Below are 25,547 nucleotides of genomic sequence, written 5' to 3'. Positions count from 1 at the left end.
CTTAGAAAAAATTTATGAAGAGATACACTTTATATAGATCTTTTTAAAAAATTACATAAGTCTTCTAATAAGTTGCTACCACAAAAGCATATTAATATTGGATTCCCTATTTTTTTCATTTTATTTGTTATTAGCTAATTTAAATGAAATTGCTCTAACCATCACATAACCTCAACTATGAGGGGAGAATTTTTAAATGTTATAGAGTAGTTATAAAAATTATTTGCCTAGAACAAAATAGCAGCAGACTCACAGACTCCAAGAAGGGACTAGTGGTTACCAAAGGGGAGGGGTGTGGGAGGGCTGATGGGGAGGGAGGGAGAAGGGAATGGAGGAGTATTATGTTTAGTATACATGGTGTGGGGCATCATGGGGAAAACAGTGTAGCAAAGAGAAGGCAAATAGTGAATGTGTGACATCTTACTACACTGATGGACAATGACTGCATTGGGGTATGGGTGGGGATTTGATAATACGAGTAAATGTAGTAACCACATTGTTTTTTCATGTGAAACCTTCATAAGAGTGTATATCAATAATACCTTAATAAAAACTTTTTAAAATTATTTACCTAGTTGACTTGGCATTACATTTTCACTGATTACAAGATTAGAAGATGGATCTTAGATTTCTTAAGAAAATCGAAAACCAACCTAAAATTTATGGGGCATTTTGAATGTGGTAGGTTCCTAATACATTGCTGTTGCATTATTGAGACAAATTCTTACATGTAAATTCTAAGGCAGTGTTTCTCGAAGTATAGCAGAGGACCATTTGGATCAGAATTGTTGGAGTGTTTGTTTAAAATGCTAATTCCCAGACACTTCATCACATATAAAGACTCAGAATTTCTACCTATGTCTTGAGAATACGAATTTTAAACACCTTCCCCAAGAGATTTTCAAGCACATTTATAAGTTTCAGAGCCTCCGTTCTACTACTTTGTCTAATGCAATGAAGTTTAAAGCTGATTCAATTTATTACTTTCATGCCTCTTAGCCATTCTCTCTCCCCTCTGCTTCCAATAAAATCATTTTGACCTCATGCGAAAGGCAAGAATCATTACCAGACTGATGAATTTTGAAGGGGAGACGAGTGTCCCTAGATAGGTCACTTATATTAACCAACCGAAGGGAAAAGACACGTGTAATAAAAGTACAATTCGCAGATTTCAAAACCATTTTTGAACAAGTCTGGGAGTAGTATGATTGTCGTGTAAGAAATGATTCTCTGTTAACGAGAGGACAGGATAACTTAATAGAGGTCTCCTATCTCATTCTGTGTTGGTGCTTCTGGGTTCTGGTGATGAATGCGTTCATTTCATGTGCCTTGCTTTGGGTAAATAACCCCAATGCTCTATCAAATTTTCAGTCCGCGGCCAGCAGCGACAGTGTGTGTTCTCTAATGACGGTGAAAGGTGCCTGGGGGAGGGTCTGGGGAGGAGCTGCCCAGCGCGACCGTGACCCTGGCACTTCCTAAGAGACTCAGCCGTTTCTCTGCAGCTGCTACTTAAGGACTCCACGCTTCCCCTCCGGAGGAAAGAAGCCATCTATCTACATCAGCTGTCCGCTCCCCCAACCAACGGTTCTCCCTCCGCCAGCCGCCACCCCAAACCCTTCCATTGTGTTGTGCATTTAGCTTCGCTTCCTGCGTAAGACCCTGACCTCATTTGTAGCCGGAGAGATTATTGAGAATTTCGGAACCTCGAGTTGCAATGGAGCTGTACGGGAAGGTAAGCTGAAGGGAGATCCTATGTAGGCTTTGCGCGAAATCTCGCTTTGACGGGACTTTGGTGTGTGTATGCGCGAGCGCCTTCTTAATGAAATTGTACGAGTAAACCACTTTATGTGTGCTATTCATGATCCTTCTCCCCGCGTTTGTTGAATGAGATTGTAAAACCACCCCACTCTGCCTATGGAATTGTAAAAAGTTTCCAGATTGAGATGGAGAGGTGTAGGGCGGGACAGTCCCAGAACGCAGCGCAGGTTTCGTTTGTTGGGTGAATAAGCGCAAGATGGTGCGTTTCCTAACTAGGTAATCACAATCTAGCTTCGGAATGCGTTAAGTAGAGAAGAAAAGTCTCCAGCTGAGGTGAGCTGGGGTCGCTTTCGCCTGTACCTTGCAAAGAAATGGGCTGGAAGGCTGAGAGCGGTAATAAACTAGGAGGTATTCCAAAGGAGAAGGGAGGCTCCGCGGCCGAGTCCTATTGGAGAAGGCAGCGTGTTTAAAATGCTGCCTCTCCGGGATCTGTAGTTCACCGCTCACGGGTTTGTGGAAAAGCTCCGCAGGACAAAACTACAACTCCCAGGAGCGCACGGGGCTCCCGGCGATTACGCGCGTGCGGCGCCAGGAGGGGACAGCTCCGGTGCTGATGTTGGAGCCGGTTAGCGAACCCCAAGAGTGCAGAGTGTGGAGCGTGGAGCGTGGAGCGCGCCGGCTGTGCACGCTTGACCGGGCGCTCGGGCCAGCGCCGTCGTAGCCAGAAAGAAAGGACATTTTGAGAACAATGAGACACGAAGCTCCCATGCAGGTGGGTCTATACAGAAAATGTGGCCTCGGGAGGAATTGAGAAAAATGCTTTCTCCCTCGCTCCAAGCACAAACTGTGCCGGACCTAAGGGAAGATCTAGGCGGCCACACACGGAGATGAGGCTCTGACTCGGTCCTGCAGACTGAGTTCGGTTCCTCTACCCTCCGTGGGGCTCTCTTGATGAGAGATGGGGGTATTCATTATCTTACCTGGATCCTCAAGGAGGGTGAGAGTGTCTGTCTAAAATGTAAACCCGAGCAAACAAAAGTCAAGAGGAAGATTCAGCCTTGTGTTGGTATTGATCCTCGTGGCTTTTCTGGTTTCTTATCGCGGTTGTCCGCTCTCTTCGGAGTCGGATGGAGCAAATTCCGCTTGGAAAGAGTGCGTTGATAAAAGAAAAGCCAGTGTTAGGGTCTCTAAAGTCCCCTTTCTTCAGTTGGGGACCTAGTAGTCAGGGGGAAATAGTAAACACCTTGGGGCTTAACCCATCCCTGAGTTATGCTAGCCCTGTATTGCTGTCCACACAACTGGTTTACCCATGGGTTTTGGAGAACCCTCTCTGAGCTTTCCTGAACGTTGTGCCCATTTATGGTACGTTCTGATTGGACATTTCAGTCACATTCTTAGCTTAGCTTCCTTCAACTACAAGGTGCCTCTGCCTAAGTATCTTGCTTAAGCTTTCTGTTTAAGTAAAGATGACTGATGCTTTCTCGTTTGTATGTACAACAATTTAACGCTAAACATCAGCCTGTTGTCTTTAACCAAGCAGAGTGATCCCTTTGCGTAACGAAGACACTTTACGAATGGGTTGAGAGGAGACGGGAACCCACCATTTGGAACGTGTTGACCCTATTGAGAACCGCCTCTGCTGCCGAATCCAACAGTATAAATATATGATGTTTATTCTTGCTTAAACGTTTTCCAACCGTTTTCCTCATGAATCAAAGACTTCAAACATTTATTTTATGGTTTATACACATTAAGGTGTACACTGACCAGACCGTTAAATGACAAGAAATTTGTAGAATTTAATTGTTTGTTGAAAGATTTTATAATCGAAGCCCTCAAATTACCTGTGAGTTATTGAAAATTTCATTTGTTCCAGAAAGCAGTGGCCCCATTGTGTATCTTCTAATACTTCTGTTTGTGACAGCTTTTCATTGTTGACCTGATGTGAAAAGAATCTGAACAGACAATAAAGGTGCAGGCTGTTGCAATCAAGATATATTAGCTTATGATAATTTTCCATTACTGGAGGTACTGCCAGGAGCCAACTGGTAAATTAATCATATTTGATTATAAGTAAACATTGACAATAGTCTTTAAAAGTAGATTGTTATATTTAAAGTCAACCCATATATGCACTGAAGTCTTTCTGTCAAAATAAATTAATCTGAAGACAAAATAGATTGTCTGAAAAATTAAATGCACTTCATCTTCATATTTATTTTTTTATAAGAGTTGCTTGGAATGTTGAGAAGGGTCATTAAAATATTACAGAACTATAGGAAATTGATGCCTTAGAAAATATTTTCAATTATTTCATAGCAACTATGTAGTAGGCACAATAATTCCATTTTTTTCAGAACTTTAATGAAGAGCTAATGTAAAAATACATAACAAAATTAGTTTGCTTGTGAGTGGAGTTATTTTCATATTTGTGGTGTATTTTCTTCATTGGACTAGATTTTTGAAATTTAAAAATTTTAATGAATATCGTGAATTCTATTATGAATAACATGTATATTTAAAGAAATAAAAGACTATTTTCTGTTGTGTACTTAATTAAAGCACATTCATTGATTCACTTTAACAAGTAAATTGTTATGGTGATCTTCCATCCACTATATCAGATTTTCAAACTTATGCAATGGTAAGAAGAAGAAAAATATCAACATACTTATTTTATTTTTTTAAGTGGCAAGTTATGCCTCAGCACCCATACTTCAGGATCACATTCCAGGCGACTCTGATATATAAAAATGCAACAAGATAAATCATTAACATTTTTTATTTCTTTCCATTTAACGATTGAACCATATCATCATTTTAAATATACGCCCTACCCACCTCCCCACCAATTTTTTACTTAGGTTTCTGGAAAATGAGTCATAAGCAAAACCACATTCTGTAGTTTAATTATTCTAAGAGATTCTTTCCCCCATTTTAAAATACTTGATTTGTTAATGTGAAACAAAAATGAGTTCTTTGATTGCTGATTTCCAAATTTATTATATTTTCTTAAGTCAAATAAGCCTTTTCAATATATAATGTCTTTTAAAAAGCATTTGATGTGCCTATATAAATAGCTTGGTTCAAGGTAGTTTTCTTTGATATATGTATTTTTTCTGGAGAATAACTGTGAATTGATGCAAAATGAGGGATTATAATTGTTTTTTACAGTGACTAAATAATATGCAATGATAGTCTTTGATGTCTGCATTTCCTTTGTAACTAAATAACCAGGAATAGCATTTGGTAAGTATTCCAAATGATGAGTTAGAATTTAAATGTAGAAAATAGTCATTTTGTGTTTTCTCATTCAGTGTGTTCATAAATCCTGAGGGCCAAATGCAACTGGGGAATAATGGTGCTCATGACCTGAGGGCAAGACTCTGATGAACATATTGTCATTTTATTCACGAGCCAGATTGAACAAATTCCAGTTTATGTAGTGCTTTGTCTATACCAAGTACTGTTCCTTGCATTCAGATAACATTATGCTTGTGTGTGTGTATGAAACATAATACCATCCTAGATATCACTATTACCTAATTATAGGCAAGATAACTGGAGCTTATTAAGATTAAATAATTTCCCCAATATAATAGAGTCAAAATTCTGCCAGATTTCTACTTAGAAAGTTCATGTTCTTTACTCTATTATTTTGGGTTTCCCAAGAAGACTAAAAAGGTTGATATAAAGAATGAGGGCACTATTGATATAATTTGATTCATTCATTTGGCTCAGAAGAAAGGAAAATTGTCCCAATCTTCTGTTTGTAAAATTAACTTGTATAAACTTAGCCAAATAGTTGAGAGAGGCCAATGTTTTAAAGATAGCTTGCTTTCTGTCTTGTGGATTTGAACTTCTGTAGGTTTACTTACTCTCCTGCAAGACCAAAGTGGAATCTGTTGTTTCTGACTAAATGCTTAGTCTTCATTTTTGTTATACACAAACTTTCTAGGTCATTTCATAATGCAGAGTCTTTTTCACAATTTAGGAAACCAAGAGAAAACATCTGCTCAAAGGATGGAGCAGTATGCCAAAATTAGGTTGTTTGGCTAAAAATGAGCAGGATTGAAGAAAGAATATAAATGTAGGCTGAAGATGAAGTTTAAGTGAAAACCATAATAGATATTAAATATAGCCATGTTGTATACAAAAACAACTTACACAGGACTAGTATTAATATTCTTGCTTCACTTGGCTATGGAAACTACATGGCATTTTGCATTTCATTGTTGAATTCCTGGCCATGGCCAATCTTAGTGATGATCCCTTTGTCTTTATAGGAAGTGGAAATTTAGTCCTTATCCATTACAGAAACAGAGAAAACCCCTAGTTGACATTGGAGAAACAAAAACTCCTTTTCTGTTCTGTTTGACCAAATTTCTGAAGTCTCTATATTTCTTTTATATAGTAAAGCAGAGAATAGAGAGGGGAATTAACTTATAGTAAAAATAAAGTTCTGTGGTATAAGAATGGTTTTTCATATCCACTTTTTCAGTTCAAGAAGTTGTGGATTTGTTACATGGTATAACTACAATTTCCCCCTGCCATTCTAAGCTTATACTGGAACTGGATTTTCTTTTCCTTGCCGTCATATTCCAAGAAGGAAATTTTTTTTTTTATGCTAAGGAATGGGCTTCTCTGGGACTGTTCTTACACCAAGAACACTCAACTTGCTAAGTATAAGCAGTTGTGCCATTTGAAAAAATGCTGTGTAGGTTAAGGGTTATCCAGCCATTTTCCCTTTTTTTCACTTGTGAATTTGTTTCAGAGATTGTAGAAGAACCATCTTAGTAGGTCACAGCTTCTTACCAAGTGTACCTTTGATAATTAAATCTTTTAGGTTTATTTAGAATTGTATAGATTTTAGCATTTTCATTTGTTTATAGTTTTTTAGATATTTATATACATTGAAATGCACAAATCTTAAATGAATGATTTGATTAATTTTGTTATGTGGATATACCTGTGCAACACACCACTATGAAGATATAGAACACTTCCAATCAATCCCAAAAGTTCCTTCATTTATATTTTTTTCCAGTTAAGCCACCAATACAATAATATCTTGACTTTTTCACCATAAATCAGGTTATTTATTCTAGAACTTAATGTAGTTCTGTAAAACATGTAATATGAACATACAGTAGAGCATATGTATGTATTCTTGAGCCTGGCTTACTTTGCTTAGGGTAATGTGTATGGGATTCATCTCTATTGTTGCATGTATTGGTAACATTTTTTATTTCTTTCCATTTAAAGACTGAACCATATCATCGTTTAAAATCTATGCTCCTGTTGGTGGACTTTGAGATAATTTCCAGTTTGGAACTATTATGACTAAGGTTATAAACATTATCATATTGTCTTTTTATAATAATATGTTTTCATTTCTCTTGGTAAAAACCTAGGAGTAGAATTGCTGGGATAAAGGGCTAGTGTATGTTTAATTTTATAAGAAACAGTCAAATCTTTAGCCATAATGGTGATACCATTTTACATTCTCATCAGAATGTTTTAAGCATTCCAGTGACTCCACATCCTCAACAACATCTGGTGTCAGTGCTCTTTTTAGTTTTGATCACTTTAATGGATGTTTTGTGGTTTGTGGTATTGTGATTTGAATTTGCATTTTTCTGATGATGAAGGATGTTTGGCATGTTTTCATCTGTTTACTGGTTATTTGTATTTCTTCCTTTGTGAAGTGACTTGTTAGCCTTTTGTCTGTTATCAGGGATTGTCTTTTTATTGTTTAGTTGCAAGAAATATTTATATAATTTTGAAACTTGTGTTTTTTCAGCTACATATCTATTTTTTTCTGCAGTCTGTAGCTTGACTACTCATACTGTTAATAGTGCGTTTAATGTTTTTTTTTTTAATGAAATCTGGTCATTCATTATAGGTGGGGTCTATATCTGCACTCTACACTTCATTTTATTTTATTCTTGAAATTTTTAGTAAGGCATTATTGATATACACTCTTATGAAGGTTTCACATGAAAAAACAATGTGGTTACTACATTTACCCATATTATCAAGTCCCCACCCATACCCCAGTGCAGTCACTGTCCATCAGTGTAGTAAGATGCTACAGATTCACTATTTGCCTTCTCTGTGCTATACTGTTTTCCCCGTGATCCCCCACACCATGTATACTAAACATAATACCCCTCAATCCCTTTCTCCCTCCCTTCCCACCCACCCTCCCACACCCCTTCCCTTTGGTAACCACTAATTCATTCTTGGAGTCTCTGAGTCTGCTGCTATTTTGTTCCTTCAGTTTTGCTTCGTTGTTACACTCCACAAACAAGGGAAATCATTTGGCATTTGTCTTTCTTCGCCTGACTTATTTCACTGAGCATAGTGTCCTCCAGCTCCATCCATGTTGTTGCAAATAGTAAGATTTGTTTCTTTCTTATGGCTGAATAGGATTCCTTTGTGTATATGTACCACATCTTCTTTATCCATTCATCTACTGATGGACACTTAGATTGCTTCCATATCTTGGCTATTGTAAAAAGCGCTGCAATAAACATAGGGGTGCATATGTCTTTTTGAATCTGAGAAGTTGTATTCTTTGGGTAAATTCCAAGGAGTGGGATTCCCACATCAAATGGTATTTCTATTTTTAGTTTTTTGAGGAACCTCCATATTGCTTTCCACAGTGGTTGAACTAGCTTACATTCCCACCAGCAGTGTAGGAGGGTTCCCCTTTTTCCGCATCCTCGCTTCTACACTTACTTTAATCTCTGTGTCTTTACTCTGTGCTGTGACCTTGCTACATTTACTTACTATTTCAAGAAGTTTTTTTAGATTCCTTAAGAATTTCTACATAAACAATAACATTTGAAAATAAGGACCATTTACTTCTTCCATTCCAACAACCTCCCTTTTATTTTAATATCTCATTCCACAGGATAGGGCATCCAGTACACTATTGAGTAGAACTTATGAGCCCTTGTTCCCAATCTTAGGGGGAAAGCTTTCCATCTTCCACCATTAAATATAAGGTTAGCGATAGTTGTTTTGTTGTTTTTGTTTTTGATATAATATCCTTATCATATTGAAGGAAACTTTTGATTACTAGTTTTCTGAGAGTATTTTTTTTAACATAAATGGGTAATGAATTTTGTCAAATACGTTTTCTGCATGTATTGGATGATTATTTGGTTACTCTTTATTCTGATGGACTATATTGACTGATTTTTGAGTTAATCTGGCATTCCTTAGGTAAATCCCAGCTAGTCATAATATGTTATCCTTTCTATGTATTGCTGGATTCAGTTTATCTATCTCCCTTTAGTATATTGTGGTAGGGAGAATAGGCTCCATAAAGATATCTGTGGCCTAATTGCTGGAACCTGTGAATAAATTGTGATACTTAACAAAAGCAATTTTATAGATGTAATTAATGTTATGGACTTTAACATAGGGAGATTAACCTGGATTATCAGTTGGGTCCAACCTAATTTCATGAGCTCTTAAAAGCTGAGACCTTTCTCTGGCAGAGTCAGAGAGGTGTGGTAGAAGGAGCAGTCAAATATTTAAAGCATGAGGATTGTTGGCATAAAGATGAAAGCTATATGTCCAAAAATAGGGACCTCAGTCATTACAGCCACAAGCAATTGGATTCTGCCAACAAACCTGAGTGAGCTTGGAAGTGGAATTCTCCCCGGAACCTCCAGGTAGGAACGCAGCCCAGCTAACACACTGATTTTGGACTTGTAAGACCTGAGCAGAGTGAGCAGATGGCCCAGCTGAGTCATACTGTGTCCAGACCTCAGACCCAAATAATAATTGGGTATTGTCTTAAACATCCATTATGGCAACAATAGAAAGCTAATTATGCATATATAAAATTTTCTATTTCATCTTGGGCCAATTTTGGTAAATTTTGTTTACCTAAGTTTTCAGTTTTATTGGCATAAAGTTATTCAAACTATTTATTATCCTTTAAGTTCTCTAGGACCTGTAAGGATATCCCATCTTTCATTTGTATTATTGATCATTTGAGTTCTTTAACTCTATTGCCAGTCTGACTAGATGTTTATCAATATTATTTCTGTCTTCAAAGCACTAACTTTTGCCTTTGTAAACTTTTCCATTGTTTATTATATATTTTATTGATTTGAGTTTAAAAAAATAACTGTTTCCTTATCAAGCTTCCTGAAGTAGAAATTAAGTTTACGGAGTTTAAATAATTGTTTTTCTAATGAACAGAAGCATTTAAAATGATAAATCTCCAAGTACTACTTCAGCTGACTCTCACACATTTCTGAGTGTACTATTTGCATTATATTTTATTACAAACTATATGTTTCTTTCCTTGTGATGTTTTCCTTAAACCCATGGTTTTAGAAGTCCATTGTTTAATTTTCAAATACCTGGGTATTTTCTAGATACTTTACTGGTATTGATGTCTAACTCTAATGCTACCAGAGAAGATATTACTTAAGATTTCGATTATCTGAACATTTTCAGACTTGTTTTTAGGTTAGCATATGGTCTAACTTCATGAACATTCCACACATACTGTGCTCACTGCATGCTGCAAACGTGAGTTGTAGTGGTTTGTAAAAATCAGTTAGGTCATTGTGTTGTATGCTATTGCTACCATCTATATCCTTATTGATTTTTGGTCTAGTTGTTCTATCAGTTCCTGAGAAAAAGGTTTTAAAATCTATACCTATGATTATCAATGTATTTATTTCTCCTTTTAGTTCTTTCAGTTTTTGCATCATATATTTTGAATTTCTCTTATTAGATTTACATGCATTTATAATTGTGTTTTCCTGAGAAATTTCCCATTTTATTATCAAGAAATGTCGCTCTTTATTTTTGGAAATACTCCTTGTCTTAAAGTCTGTTTTGTCTGATATTAATACAGACACTCTTGCTTTCTTAATAATGTGTGCATGGTATATGTGCATACCAACATAAATAAATAAGTAAATATATATATATATATATATATATATATATATATATATATATATATATATATATATATTCAAATTTTTACTTTCAACTTAAATGTGTCCTTATAGTTAAAGTCTGAATCTTATGGTCAGATTATAGGTAGGCTTGCATTTGTAGCCAGTCTGAAAAATCTTTGGCTCTTAATTGAAATTTTTATCCATTTTTATATGTTGCAGTTTTGCAGTATGGTTGGATTTAAACTTTTTTTTTGCTATTTCTTTTTTATTTATCCAACCTGGTGTTTTGTTCCTTTGTTTCCTCTTTCTTATCTTTTTTTTGACTAAATATTTTTTTTTGAGAGGGCATCTCTCATATTTATTGCTCATATGGTTGTTAACAACAATAAAATTCTGTATAGGGGAGTCAATGCACAATATTAATCAACCCCAAGCCTAATTCTCAACAGTCCCCAATCTTCTGAAGCATAATGAACAAGTTTTTACATGGTGAACAAGTTCTTAACATAGTGAATAAGTTCTTACATGGTGAACAGTGCAAGGGCAGTCATCACAGAAACTTTCGGTTTTGATCCTGCATCATGAACTATAAACAATTAGGTCAATTATGATTATTCGTTTGATTTTTATACTTGATTTATATGTGAATCCCACATTTCTCCCTTATTATTATTATTATTATTATTTTTAATAAAATGCTGAAGTGGTAGGTAGATGCAAGATAAAGGTAGAAAACATCGTTTAGTGCTGTAAGAGGGCAAATGTAGATGATCAGATGATCAGGTGTGTGCCTATGGACTAAGTATTAATCCAAGCTAGACAAGGGCAACAAGACATCTCTCAAAACAGGGGGGGTGAGGTTCTAAGCCTCATCTCTGTTGATCCCCAATTTCTCACTTGATGGCTCCCCTGCGACTGTGCCTGTCTTAGGTTGTTCCTCCCTTGAGGAATCTTACCCATTTCTGGCTAACCGGTCATCTTCCGGGGCCGTACAGGGATATGTAAAGTTGGTAAGTGAGAGAGAAGCCATATTGTTTGAAAAGGTTAGCTTTTTACTTTTTTGCAGATTTATGCCCTGTGGCTTCTATGCCCAGCATTTGTCTTGAGGTATCTTTACCACTTGGAAGAATTATGATACTCGGTAATTTCAATATGAGGCACGAATTCTACTTAGGAGTTGTAATTATGAAGGAAGAAGAGAAGCTATAGAAGTAGCAGATGAAAAAAACATGGGAAGATTGATTATTTCTTTGACATATCTTCTTGTAGTGTAACATAAGCATGTATAGGTTTTAAATTACTAATTAAATTGCATGTACACATTAACATAATAGGAATACAGCTACATAACCAAAGCTGACCTACAATTACAAGCCATATCCAGTGAAACCAAGAAAACCAGTAGGGCAACCTAGGCATTTGTAAAAACTTATCAATGATATGATGGATATTGTCTAACTGAATTTGAGTATTTTGAGGAAAATCAGACAAATTAAAACAACACATTCCTGGAAACTGTTCACATCCCATATGTTCTTTTAACAGTAGATAGTGTATAGTCGCAAGATTTTGGAGTGCTGCAACTTGCACTTCTCCTAATTCTTGGTTGAGTTCCGACAGTATAGATCCAGTCAAATTTGTTGTTTTACTGTATGCACAGGCCAGCTTAGATATCTCCTTCATTCCAATGGCAAGTCCAGGAACCAGTGGGATGAATGCAGCTACAACTGCAACAGCACCTGGATCTTTGTTGAAGTTTTTTGATGACCATCTTCTGGAATGACTCTTCCAGAGGATGTTGATACTGGAAGTTCTTCTTCATATCGTATCTTAATTCGTTTTCTGGGTAGCCAAATTAGGCTTTGATCCTCTGTATAAACACAAACAAACCCTTTGCCCACACTTTGATATGCCCTTTATACCATTGTGAAGAACTTATTGGAGATCACCACACAGGAACTGCTTTTTTTTTTTTTAAGAGAAAGGAATATTATCAGAAAAATGTACTTCCATAGCTGGTCATCTGACACCCTTTAAATGATCAAAATTAAGGATATTTAAAGCATGCATTAATCAGTGATTTGCAGTTAGTTTTATCCTATCAGGGAGTAATCCCCCTTTTCTTTCTTTCTTTTTTTTTTGTTATCATTAATCTACAATTACATGAAGAACATTATGTTTACTAGGCTCTCCCCTATACTAGGTCCCCCTCACAAACCCCCTTACAGTCACTGCCCATCAGCATAGCAAAATGTTGTATAATCACTACTTGTCTTCTCTGTGTTGTACAGCCCTCCCCTTTCTCCCAACCCCCTATTATGCATGCTAATCATAACACCCCCTTTTTTCTTCCCCCTCCCTTATCCTTCCCTACCCACCCATCCTTCCCAGTCCCTTTCCCTTTGGTACCTGTTAGTCCATTCTTGGGTTCTGTGATTCTGCTGCTGTTTGTTCCTTCAGTTTTTCCTTTGTTCTTATACTCCACAGATGAGTAAAATCATTTGGTATTTGTCTTTCTCCGCTTGGCTTATTTCACTGAGCATAATACCGTCTAGCTCCATCCATGTTGTTGCAAATGGTAGGATTTGCCCTCTTCTTATGGCTGAGTAATATTCCACTGTGCATATGTACCACATCTTTATCCATTCATCTACTGATGGACACTTAGATTGCTTCCAATTCTTGGCTATTGTAAATAGTGCTGCGATAAACATAGGGGTGCATCTGTCTTTTACAAACTTGATTGCTGCATTCTTAGGGTAAATTCCTAGGAGTGGAATTCCTGGGTCAAATGGTAAGTCTATTTTGAGTATTTTGAGGAACCTCCATACTGCTTTCCACAATGGTTGAGCTAATTTACATTCCCACCAATAGTGTAGGAGGGTTCCCCTTTCTCTGCAACCTCGCCAACATTTGTTGTTGTTTGTCTTTTAGATGGTAGCCATCCTTACTGGTGTGAGGTGATACCTCATTGTGGTTTTAATTTGCATTTCTCTGATAATTAGCGATGTGGAGCATCTTTTCATGTCTGTTGGCCATCTCTATTTCTTTTTTGGAGAACTGTCTGTTCAGTTCCTCTGCCCATTTTTTAATTGGATTATTTGTTTTTTGTTTGTTGAGGTGGGTGAGCTCTTTATATATTTTGGACGTCAAGCCTTTATCGGATCTGTCATTTACAAATATAGTCTCCCATACTGTAGGGTACCTTTTTGTTCTATTGATGGTGTCTTTTGCTGTACAGAAGTTTTTCAGCTTAATATAGTCCCACTTGTTCATTTTTGCTGTTGTTTTCCTTGCCCGGGGAGATATGTTCAAGAAGAGGTCACTCATGTTAATGTCTAAGAGGTTTTTGCCTATGTTTTTTTCTAAGAGTTTTATGGTTTTGTGACTTACATTCAGGTCTTCGATCCATTTTGAATTTACTTTTGTTTATGGGGTTAGACAATGGTCCAGTTTCATTCTCCTACATGTAGCTGTCCAGTTTTGCCAGCACCATCTGCTGAAGCGACTGTCATTTCGCTATTGTATGTCCATGGCTCCTTTATCAAATATTAATTGACCATATATGTTTGGGTTAATGTCTGGAGTCTCTAATCTGTTCCACTGTTCTGTGGCTCTGTTCTTGTGCCAGTACCAAATTGTCTTGATTACTATGGCTTTGTAGTAGAGCTTGAAGTTGGGGAGTGAGATCCCCCCTACTTTATTCTTCTTTCTCAGGATTGCTTTGGCTATTCAGGGTCTTTGGTGTTTCCATATGAATTTTTGAACTATTTGTTCCAGTTCATTGAAGAATGTTGCTGGTAATTTGATAGGGATTGCATCAAATCTGTATATTGCTTTGGGCAGGATGGCCATTTTGACGATATTAATTCTTCGTAGCCATGAGCATGGGATGAGTTTCCATGTGTTAGTGTCCCCTTTAATTTCTCTTAAGAGTGACTTGTGGTTTTCAGGGTATAGGTCTTTCACTTCTTTGGTTAGGTTTATTCCTAGGTATTTTATTCTTTTTGATGCAATTGTGAATGGAGTTGTTTTCCTGATTTCTCTTTCTAGTGGTTCATTATTAGTGTATAGTAAAGCCACAGATTTCTGTGTGTTAATTTTGTATCCTGCAACTTTGCGGTATTCTGATATCAGTTCTAGTAGTTTTGGAGTGGAGTCTTTAGGGTTTTTTATGTACAATATCATGTCATCTGCAAATAGTGACAGTTTAACTTCTTCTTTACCAATCTGGATTCCTTGTATTTCTTTGTTTCGTCTGATTGCCATGGCTAGGACCTCCAGTGTTATGTTAAATAACAGTAGGGAGAGTGGGCATCCCTGTTTTGTTCCCGATCTCAGAGGAAAAGCTTTCAGCTTCTCACTGTTCAGTATAATGTTGGCTGTGGGTTTATCATAAATGGCCTTTATTATGTTGAGGTACTTGCCCTCTATACCCATTTTGCTGAGAGTTTTTTTTCATGAATGGATGTTGAATTTTGTCAAATGCTTTTTCAGCATCTATGGAGATGGTCATGTGGTTTTTGTCTTTCTTTTTGTTGATGTGGTGGATGATGTTGATGGATTTTCGAATGTTGTACCATCCTTGCACCCCTGGGATGAATCCCACGTGGTCATGGTGTATGATCCTTTCGATATATTTTTGAATTCTGTTTGCTATTATTTTATTGAGTATTTTTGCATCTACATTCATCAGGGATATTGGTCTGTAATTTTCTTTTTTTGGTGGGGTCTTTCCCTGGTTTTGGTATTAGGGTGATGTTGGCTTCATAGAATGAGTTTGGGAGTATTCCCTCCTCTTCTATTTTTTGGAAAACTTTAAGGAGAATGGGTATTATGTCTTCTCTGTGTGTGATGAAATTCCAAGGTAAATCCGTCCAGCCCGGGGGTTTTGTTGTTTGGTAGTTTTTTGATTACCACTTCAATTTCATTGCTGGTAATTGGTCTGTTTAGATTTTCTGTTTCTTTCTGGGTCAGTCTTGGAAGGTTGTATTTTTCTAGGAAGTTGTCCATTTCTCCTAGGTTTCCCAGCTTGTTAGCATATAGGTTTTGATAGTACTCTCTAATAATTCTTTGTATTTCTGTGGGGTCCGTCATGATTTTTCCTTTCTCATTTCTGATTCTGTTGATTTGTGTCGACTCTTTTCTTCTTAATAAGTCTGGCTAGAGGCTTATCTATTTTGTTTATTTTCTCAAAGAACCAGCTCTTGGTTTCATTGATTTTTGCTATTGTTTTATTCTTCTCAATTTTGTTTATTTCTTCTCTGATCTTTATTATGTCCCTCCTTCTGCTGACTTTAGGCCTCATTTGTTCTTCTTTTTCCAGTGTCGATAGTTGTGATGTTTGACTATTCATTTTGGATTGTTCTTCCTTCTTCAAGTGTGCCTGGATCGCTATATACTTTCCTCTTAAGACTGCTTTCACTGCGTCCCACAGAAGTTGGGGCTTTGTGTTGTTGTTGTCATTTGTTTCCATATATTCCTTGATCTCTATTTTCATTTGTTTTTTGGTCCATTGATTATTTAGGAGCATGTTGTTAAGCCTCCATGTGTTTGTGAGCCTTTTTGTTTTCTTTGTAGAATTTATTTCTAGTTTTATACCTTTATGGTCTGAAAAGTTGGTTGGTAGAATTTCAATATTTTGGAATTTACTGAAGCTCTTTTTGTTAGCTTGTATGTGGTCTATTCTGGAGAATGTTCCATGTGCACTTGAGAAGAATGTATATCCTGTTGCTTTTGGATGTAGAGTTCTATAGATGTCTATTAGGTCCATCTGTTCTACTGTGTTGTTCAGTGCCTCCATGTCCTTACTTATTTTCTGCCCAATGGATCTATCCTTTGGGGTGAGTGGCGTGTTGAAGTCTCCTAAAATGAATGCATTGCATTCCATTTCCCTCTTTAGTTCTGTTAGTATTTGTTTCACATATGTTGGTGCTCCTGTGTTGGGTGCCTATATATTTAGAATGGTTATATCCTCTTGTTGGACTGAGCCCTTTATCATTATGTAGTGTCCTTCTTTGTCTCTTGTTACTTTCTTTGTTTTGAAGTCTATTTTTTCTGATATTAGTACTGCAACCCCTGCTTTCTTCTCACTGTTGTGTGCCTGAAATATGTTTTTCCATCCCTTGACTTTTAGTCTGTGCATGTCTTCGGGTTTGAGGTGAGTTTCTTGTAAGCAGCATATAGATGGGTCTTGCTTTTTTATCCATTCTATTACTCTGTGTCTTTTGATTGGTGCATTCAGTCCATTTACATTTAGGGTGACTATTGAGAGATATGTACTTATTGCCATTGCAGGCTTTAGATTCGTGGTTACCAAAGGTTCAAGGTTAGCCTCTTTAATATATTACTGCCTAACTTAGCTTGCTTATTGAGCTGTTATATACACTGTCTGGAGATTCTTTTCTTCTCTCCCTTCTTATTCCTCCTCCTCCATTCTTTATATGTTGGTTGTTTTATTCTGTGCTCTTTCGTGTTTCCTTTAACTGCTTATAGTGGGTAGTTGATTTTATTTTTTTGCCTTTAGTTAGTATTTGGTTGGTCTGATTTCTTTGCTGTGATTTTATTTTCTCTGGTGACATCTGTTTAGTTTTAGGAATGCTCCCATGTAGAACAGTTCCTCTAAAATACCCTGTAGAGGTGGTTTCTGGGAGGCAAATTCCCTCAACTTTTGCTTGTCTGGGAATTGTTTAATCCCTCATCATATTTAAATGATAATCGTGCTGTATACAGTATCCTTGGTTTAAGGCCCTTCTGTTTCATTGCATTAAGTATATCATGCCATTCTCTTCTGGTCTGTAAGGTTTCTGTTGAGAAGTCTGATGATAGCCTGATGGGTTTTCCTTTATAGGTGACCTTTTTCTCTCTAGCTGCCTTTAAAACTCCTTGTCCTTGATCTTTGCCATTTTAATTATTATGTGTCTTGGTGTTGTCCTCCTTGGGTCCTTTCTTTTGGGAGTTCTGTGTATTTCCGTGGTCTGTTCGATTATTTCCTCCCCCACTTTGGGAAAGTTTTCAGCAATTATTTCTTCAGAGACACTTTCTATCCCTTTTCCTCTCTCTTCTTCTTCTGGTACTCCTATAATATGGATATTGTTCCTTTTGGATTGGTCACACAGTTCTCTTAATATTGTTTCATTCATGGAGATCCTTTTATCTCTCTCTATGTCAGCTTCTATGAGTTCCTGTTCTCTGGTTTCTATTCCTTCAATGGCCTCTTGCGTCTTATCCATTCTGCTCATAAATCCTTCCAGAGTTTGTTTCTCTTCTGTAATCTCTTTCTGGGCATCTGTAATCTCCCTCCGGACTTCATCCCTTAGCTCTTGTATATTTCTCTGCATCTCCATCAGCATGTTTATGATTTTTATTTTAAATTCCTTTTCAGGAAGACTGGTTAGGTCTGTCTCCTTCTCAGGTGTTGACTCTGTGATCTTTGTCTGCCTGTAATTTTGCCTTTTCATGGCAATAGAGATAGTTTGCAGAGCTAGCACGACTGACAGCTGGAAGAACTTTCCTTCTTGTTGGTTTGTGGCCTTTCTCTCCTGGGAGAACAGCGACTTCTGGTGGCTTGTGCTGGGCAGCTGTGTGCAGACAGGTCTTCTGATTCCTGCCCCGCTGCTATGGAGTTTATCTCCGCTGATGCTGTGGGTGTGGCTTACCTCGGGCCGCTGCTCCAATATGGTGAAGCCCCATTGGAGGGGGAGTGGTCGAGAGGCTATTTATCTCCATGAGGGGCCTCCGTGCTCCCTGCTGCCCAGGGGGTTAGAGTGCCCAGAGATCCCCTGATTCCCTGCTGCTGGACTAAGTGTCCTGGGATGCTTCCCTCCAGTTTTGGTGTCCCTGTCCCTTTAAGACTTCCAAAGAGCACTTGCCAAAAAAAAAAAAAACTGCTCGCTTTTCTTTGTCCTCGGGCACCAGCCTCAGGGACCTGCTCACCGGTCTTGCTGCCCTGTTTCCCTAGTATCCAGGACCCCCCGCATGCACTGTGTCTGAGCTCTGGTGCGGATGGCTGGGGCTGGGTGTTCCGCAGTCCTGGGTTCCCTCTCCCTCCCTGCTCTGTCTCCTCTCCTCCTGCCGGGAGCTGGGGGGAGGGGCACTCGGGTCCCACCAGGCTGGGGCTTGTATCTTACCCCCTTTGCAAGGTACTGAGTTCTCGCAGGTGTGGATGTGGTCTGGATGTTGTCCTGTATCCTCTGGTCTCTATTCTAGGAAGAGTTGTCTTTGTTATATTTTCATAAATATATGTGTTTCTGGGAGGAGATTTCCGCTGCTCTACTCACGCTGCCATCTTGGCTCCACCTTGACTAAATATTTTTAAGTATGTCATTTTAATTCCTCTGTTGGTTTATTAACTATGCATCTTTTCATTTTTTTAGTGTTTTGTGCAGATTATAATATGCATTTTAAACTTGTTATAAAGTCTACTTAATATTGTATACCTTCACATAAAATATATATTTTATTGTATTTCATAACATAATTTCATTTATCTCATCCTTTGTGAAATTGTTGTCATGTTTATTACATCTGTATTTGTTGTAAACCTCCAGTACAGTTATAAAATTTTAGCTTTCAACAATCATATGTATTTTCTTAATTAACAGAAGAAAAGAAAAAAATATATATATTTGTTTGCTTACCACCTATTTGCCATTTCTGATGCTGTACCTGTAGATCTGAGTCTCTATTTGGTGTCATTTTCCTTCAGCCTGAACAATTTCCTTTAATATTTCCTGAAGTACAGATCTGCTGATAACAAATTCTCTGTTTTTTGTTTATCTGATAGTGTTTTCTATTTGCCTTCATTTTTGAGTGATAGCTTTGCTGCATATAACATTTTTTGTTGATATTTTTTCTTTCAGTACTTTATGTTGTCTCACTGTCTACTGACCTCCTTGTGATGATTTGTTTTTGTTCATGTGCCCTTGCATGTAATATGTCACTTTTTCTTGTTTTCAAGAATTCCTATTCAACTTTGAATTTGAACAGTTTGACTATGATGTGCCTAGATGTAGTTTTCATTATATTTAGTCAGCTTAGGGGTTGAATGAGCTTCTAAGAGATGTCAGTTCATGGTTTTCACCAACTATGAAAAATATTTAGCTATGTATCTTCAAATATTTTTCCGTCTCTTAATTCCCTTCTTTTTTCTTCTGAGACTACAGTTACATGTACGTTAGACTTCAGGTGCTGTTACACATCAATTGCTGAGGCTCTGCTCAGTTTTCTTTATTTTTTCTTTCTCTTTGTCAAATTGTACCATTTCTGTTCATTTATCTTGAAGTTCATTGACTCTTTCTTCTGCCATCTGCAGCCTCTTTTTAAGTCCATTAAAGAACTCTTCATTTCAGTTATTGTACTTTTCCTTTTAAGCTCAATGTTAGCTTCTATTACAGTAGAAATATGTTATCTTGTCAAGTGAAGATGGGTATAAGTTTTTGGGAGCTGTTCGAGTATTGAAAAGAGTTTGATAGGATTTATTTATAGTACTGTGCAGAAACCAAAAAAACACAGTGAGCTTCTTATAAAAAGGTGATATATAAATGCAAATAATAATATTAGTGCTTTGATTATTCCTTGTAAATTTCTGAAGAAAAAATTATGTTGACATGTTGATTTCTATCATTTAATTATATTTCTAGTGACCTATTGTTTTTGTGACACTGTATTTTTTCTTTGTGTATTTCAAAAAAAAATTGTGGGCTTCACAACACTTTCAACATTTTGAACAAGGTGCAAAATTGTACAAACAAAATTATTTTAACAATTTTCTTTTGCCAACTAATATATTCCTTCATTAGCTTAATTCTGCAGCTTCAGTTCTGCAGAAACAAAACGGCTTTCCCAACACCAGTGTGCTTCAGATTGGTTTGAAATGTTATGTCAGTTTTGTTGGTGTCATGAAATATTTTTCTCTCCACTAAATAATGAAACCATTAGAGTGAATGTTCTAGGTCTTCACAGTCAACTTAGTGAGTGGTAGAAAGACAGCGTCAATACTTCCCTGATGCACTGATCAGCTTACTGGATTGGGTCTTACTGTTAGGAATTTCTGTGTAGCAAGCCTGATGTGTCTCATCTTGTGACTACTTGGCTTCCTGAGAAAAGCCTGGAGCTGGAGTCACTTTGCTCCCACACACTCAGCTCTTTATGGTCTGGGAACCTGAATCGTAATGTATCTTTAGGAGGTGAGGCATTGAGCGTCCTCCTTATTCTGCCTGCCTTTAGTGTAACTTTGGCTCATCCAGGGTGTTATGTGCTAGTCATCAGGTGGCTCAGATGTGTGACTGAGTCTCATCAACTAGAGAAACGTGCAAGTTAGCACTGATGAATCATTTCTGTTCAAATAGCCTGAGGAGTGAGCCTTAAAAAGCTTGAAGAAAGAACACATTAAGTACCTATAAGCAAAATATGACTCTCATGTGACACACATCTATGATGTTGGCAATAAAAAACCGTTTTTCTTTTGAATGTTTGATTCATTGAATAGCTGTCTGAATGAAAGGACTGGTGAAAAGGGACAACAGAAGCTACGTACACCTGGGAATATGTACCTTCTTTTGTAAGTGGGCATGGGTGGACTTCTTCTTGGTAGTAAGTAATAGTAGCAGTAGCTTTGGAATGAAAAGCAGGGATGATTATAATCAGAAAAGCAGCTCTGTGCATCATTCTGATTGGTGGACCCGCCCAATCTGAAAATGCAATTGCATAGCCTGCTCTCTCCCCAAGTTCCTCAAAATTGGTCCAGATATTCCATTTGTCTCCCAAGTGAATGAACAGCAGGGTGTTTTCCCTTGTACTTCAAGGAGTGGAATAAGAGAAGAGAAATGTCAAGATTTGGAAGGAATCTTTATAGCAAATCCCTGAAGGCATTTTTCAAGGTTTTAAATATTTTTAAATAATATTTAATATTTTTAAATGTTTAATCTTTTAAAAATGTGTAATGATGACAGTTTCTTGGAAAACACATGTATTAATATTAAAATTTTGTTTTTTTCCCCTGGGCTGGTTTTTAAATTGTTTTATTAGGTATTTTGAAGAGATGTTTTTCCTTATACCTCATTGTGCTGGATGTATCTATTATGTTTACTTTTTATTTTCTTCTTGGGAAGAGGTATTCTTGTAAGAGATATTCTTCATTTTGTGGTTTCAGTTTGGACACTGGTCTCCTGTGCTGCCTGCCAGGTGCCTTCTGATGGAGTGAGGGGAGGTAAAGTCTAATTGTGTGTTATTTTAAAAAATGACCGATGGAGAAAGTCAAGGCTGCCTCCCACAGAGCTGAGCAGAGCAGAGCTGCCTATGCTCGGAGAATAGGATTACTGCTTCTTACTAGGTGGTACCTCCTCACAGTCTTTCGGGGAGCTCACAGTGAGTTACATCACTGTCTGAAGGTTCTGGTTCTTACCAGGGCAGAGATAATTAATACATTTCTCAGAATTCAGTTTGGGCAGGCCTAGAACTTTCTAGCATATAGATCCCTCTCTGCAGAGTCAACTTTATGGTGCTGAAATCTGCTGTCACATTATGGTGACGAGGTCCACAGCAGGGGATAGCATCTGGTAGAGAGCACTAGGATCCCATCTCCACATCCCATGGACTTTGGCCTCAGTGTCAGATTACCTGGCCTCTCTTACATATATCCTTCTTACACATACATGTACAACTGCCCTGGCTTCCATGTGGACTTTTATTAATCCCATGAATTCCAAATCTGACTGACCAAATGTATCACATGGGGAGTTCTAAAAATTACAGATTCCTGGCTCCTTGAATATTCTAATTCTGCAAAATTCAGGTGGCGTTCCCCAGATTTGGGAATCTTGGGTGCAGTGTATGCTGTGAAGATTTAGTTATAAAAACGTATCCAAATAGAGAGAGCAGGTATTTGAGAGAACAATGTCTGTTATTTCTTGCTAGCAAAAAATGATGAGAAAGCTTGTATGTATTTTGTTCAGACCCATAAGAAAAGTTTTAAAGGATTCTTTACATTTTGTTGCTAAGAGAGAGGCACTTTCATTTTTATAAGTTGACATTTGCATATAGGATGTGTGAATGTCAAGAATATTTGATGATATTTTTATATTTGGAAATTTGTTTATAAAAAGTTGCCTGTGGGGAAGATAATTACTTGGCTATGTGGGGTCATGACAGGATGTGGGGATTGGACTTTCAACTATTTCGCCTGTTGTTTGTCCTAGCCAGACCCAGGGTGATCACCCATCCCAGCTTGCTAGGTTTAGCACAGAAAGTTCTGCTGTGTCTCATGGAACCCCTCAGTTCGGAGCAAACCAAGAGAGCTGGTCACACTAACCACACCCATAATCAAGACACCTAGTGTTGCCAATCCCAAGACTATTTCAAATAGGCACTGCAGGGTGAATGTTCTTATAAACTTCCTGAACAAACTAGGATTCCCCTTTCTCCAGTTATTCACTTCGAAACCCAAAACTTTTGTTGACCTCTCCTTTCTATGTCTCTCTGTCTACATGGAATTTTACTTAATATGAAAAACCTTTTGCCAATATTCTAGAAGGGTTTTGGGAAATGATGGAGATAACTACCATGTATCTAAGATATTATTATATTATAATCATATAAATGTATAACAATACTTTCTAATGAAAATAATATTTATATGATTAGTATAAAATACCATAAATTATATATACTTTATATGTAGTATATCCATGTACTTATATTTATATAATTAATATGAAATATAATAAACTATATATATATGTATATATACACACACGCATACATACTTATAGTAGTTGTGGGTCAGGTCACATCACAGGGCATGTGGCCATTGGCCACATTCCCCTCCCTGTAGCCTCTCCAGATCACAGAACACTTCCATCTACATGCAGGTCCCTTAGGATCTCAGCCTCTGTCCCAAGAGGTATTTTGATGAATGCTCTTTGTTCTATGTCATAATATTTGAAATGAGAGAGTAATTGTAAGGTGTTATTTTGATAATTATGAAACTCTACAGAATGGAAGTGTTAGGTGTAAAAACGTCTTGTCCTCTCAACTTAGGAAATGAGAGGAAGCATATTCTGTAAAATCAACCATTTCCATTTCAGAGAGTAGCATCAATGGGATCTGGGGAAGAAAGTGAATGACTTGTGTATCATTTCAGTGCAGCAAGAGGTAACAAAAATGATGATAGCGCCTTAATCAAAGACAACATGTGCCAACAATTTTACTTTGTTAATCTCACTATTATTCCTATATTATAGATGAGGAAATTGCAATTTAGAATAGTTAAAAACAAAACAAACCAAAACAAAACCCTTGCCCAAGTTTACACAAGTAGCAGACCTGGGATTCCTTCTCAGCCAGGCTGACCACAGACCATGAGCTCTTCACCCGTATTCACATCACACCAGCAATGTGGAGTGCTCTTTTTCACAGATGTGTCTGCATACACATAATTTTAGAACTGCCAGAAAAGAAGTGGAATAGTGTTTTTCTATATCTTTTCAGGTAGGAATTGGAATTTAGAAGGCCTGGATTACCAGTAGCTAGGTGCTCACCAGCAATGCAGGATTGCACTAATGACCCTTTGGCTTCAATGTTGGTGAGGTTGTGCATGGAGCTGCCAGGCCCAGGGCCCTGCTTCACTGCAGTTGTCCAGGCTGCTTCCCTGGAGCCCAGAGGGCTCTCCTGGCCACTGTGGGTCCCTTCCTGGCACACCTTGCTTACACTTTCTCTCAGTGCCCTGGGCACCCCATGCCCCTGCTGCTGCACAGCCCCCACTCAGGGCACCCTCTGTAACCACATCAGGAGTAAACTATAGTGCGGGCTGGGAGCCCTGGTCTTTGATACTAACAGGAACCATTTTTCTGTGGTTGAATGAACTTCATTCCTTTCTCCTTGACACTGTAGCAGTATACCTCTAGAGATTTCAAAGGAGATTCAAAAACCATTGTAATGAATTAAAAAATATATCAAGGTTAGGTCATGCCTCTCTTCAACAAAGGAATGGATTTTTTTTTCTAGAAGCAAAGAGAAGAAGCACTGTTACCTTGTCCAGTCTTCTCTGTGATTTAAGTTTTGAGGCTTGTTAGTTTGGTGAAGGCAAGAGTGAGCTAGCTGGGCCTGCATGTCTAACTTTTGAAGACCACATTTGGTGCAGGTAATGAGGACTCAGTCCACAGGCTGAGTGAGAGAAATCAAGATGACTCACTGAAAAACAAGGAGCCTTCTACTTTAACTTCCTCTCCAATACCCTCATTCCATCTTTAGAATGGGGATAATGACTTCTGATTGCCTGTACAGTAAGGAAGGAGTCTGGAAGCTGTCAGTCTCATCCTCACACAAGAAAAAACTGAACAAACCAAAAATTAACAACTTTCTTAAATTCATCAGAGAATTAAGGTCACAGGGAAAACTGCTGCTCCCCCCTACCTGACCTTAAATTGGAGAAACAGAGAGGTAAACACAGAGAATCCCAACGTACTGAAGCAGAACCTGGGTAGGAAAACCTAAAATTGATGAGCTGCTGGAGGCTCAGGGTGTTCATGTCTGAAAGATAAAAACTCTGGGGAGCCCAGTTTTAGGGAGTCCCCACACTTCTAATAATTTTACCTTCAGGAGCCCTATCAAGCTCTTACAGCAAAGGTTGGAGAAAAATTCCCTCTTGCTTCTGGTAGAGGAGGAAAAAGTAGCCATTTAAAAATACACCCAGAGCATAGTTTTCCTCAACATGGGGGAACTAACAGTAGGGATATCTGGGGACAGTGGAAGGATTAGGTATGATAATGTATGTAAAGTACATAATGAAGTACCTGTAAGCACTGTTATTACAGTTATTTAACCATTTTTCTGTACAAAAGCTGAAAGTTA

The 25,547-nt window shown here is 37.6% G+C and overlaps 1 protein-coding gene across 2 annotated transcripts in view; it reads left to right on the top strand.

Moving 5' to 3' along the window:
* The first annotated feature begins 1,411 nt into the window (after positions 1–1,411).
* The window catches only part of RAB3C (RAB3C, member RAS oncogene family), a 284,838-nt gene continuing 260,702 nt past the window's right edge, over positions 1,412–25,547 (top strand). The window contains exon 1 of one of the 2 annotated variants that reach the window (XM_037022334.2): positions 1,412–1,732. In XM_037022334.2, the coding sequence (XP_036878229.1) occupies positions 1,715–1,732 (18 nt within the window). In that variant the 5' untranslated portion in view covers positions 1,412–1,714. Of the gene's footprint in view, positions 1,733–2,344; positions 2,531–25,547 lie in introns of those variants that run through there. The other variant, XM_037022333.2, reaches the window with a different exon arrangement.

Source organism: Manis javanica, chromosome 1 (genome assembly GCF_040802235.1).
Source record: "Manis javanica isolate MJ-LG chromosome 1, MJ_LKY, whole genome shotgun sequence".
NCBI lineage: Eukaryota > Metazoa > Chordata > Mammalia > Pholidota > Manidae > Manis > Manis javanica.
Note: the sequence above shows the minus strand (reverse complement) of the source record. Positions and strands in the feature narration are given on the sequence as shown.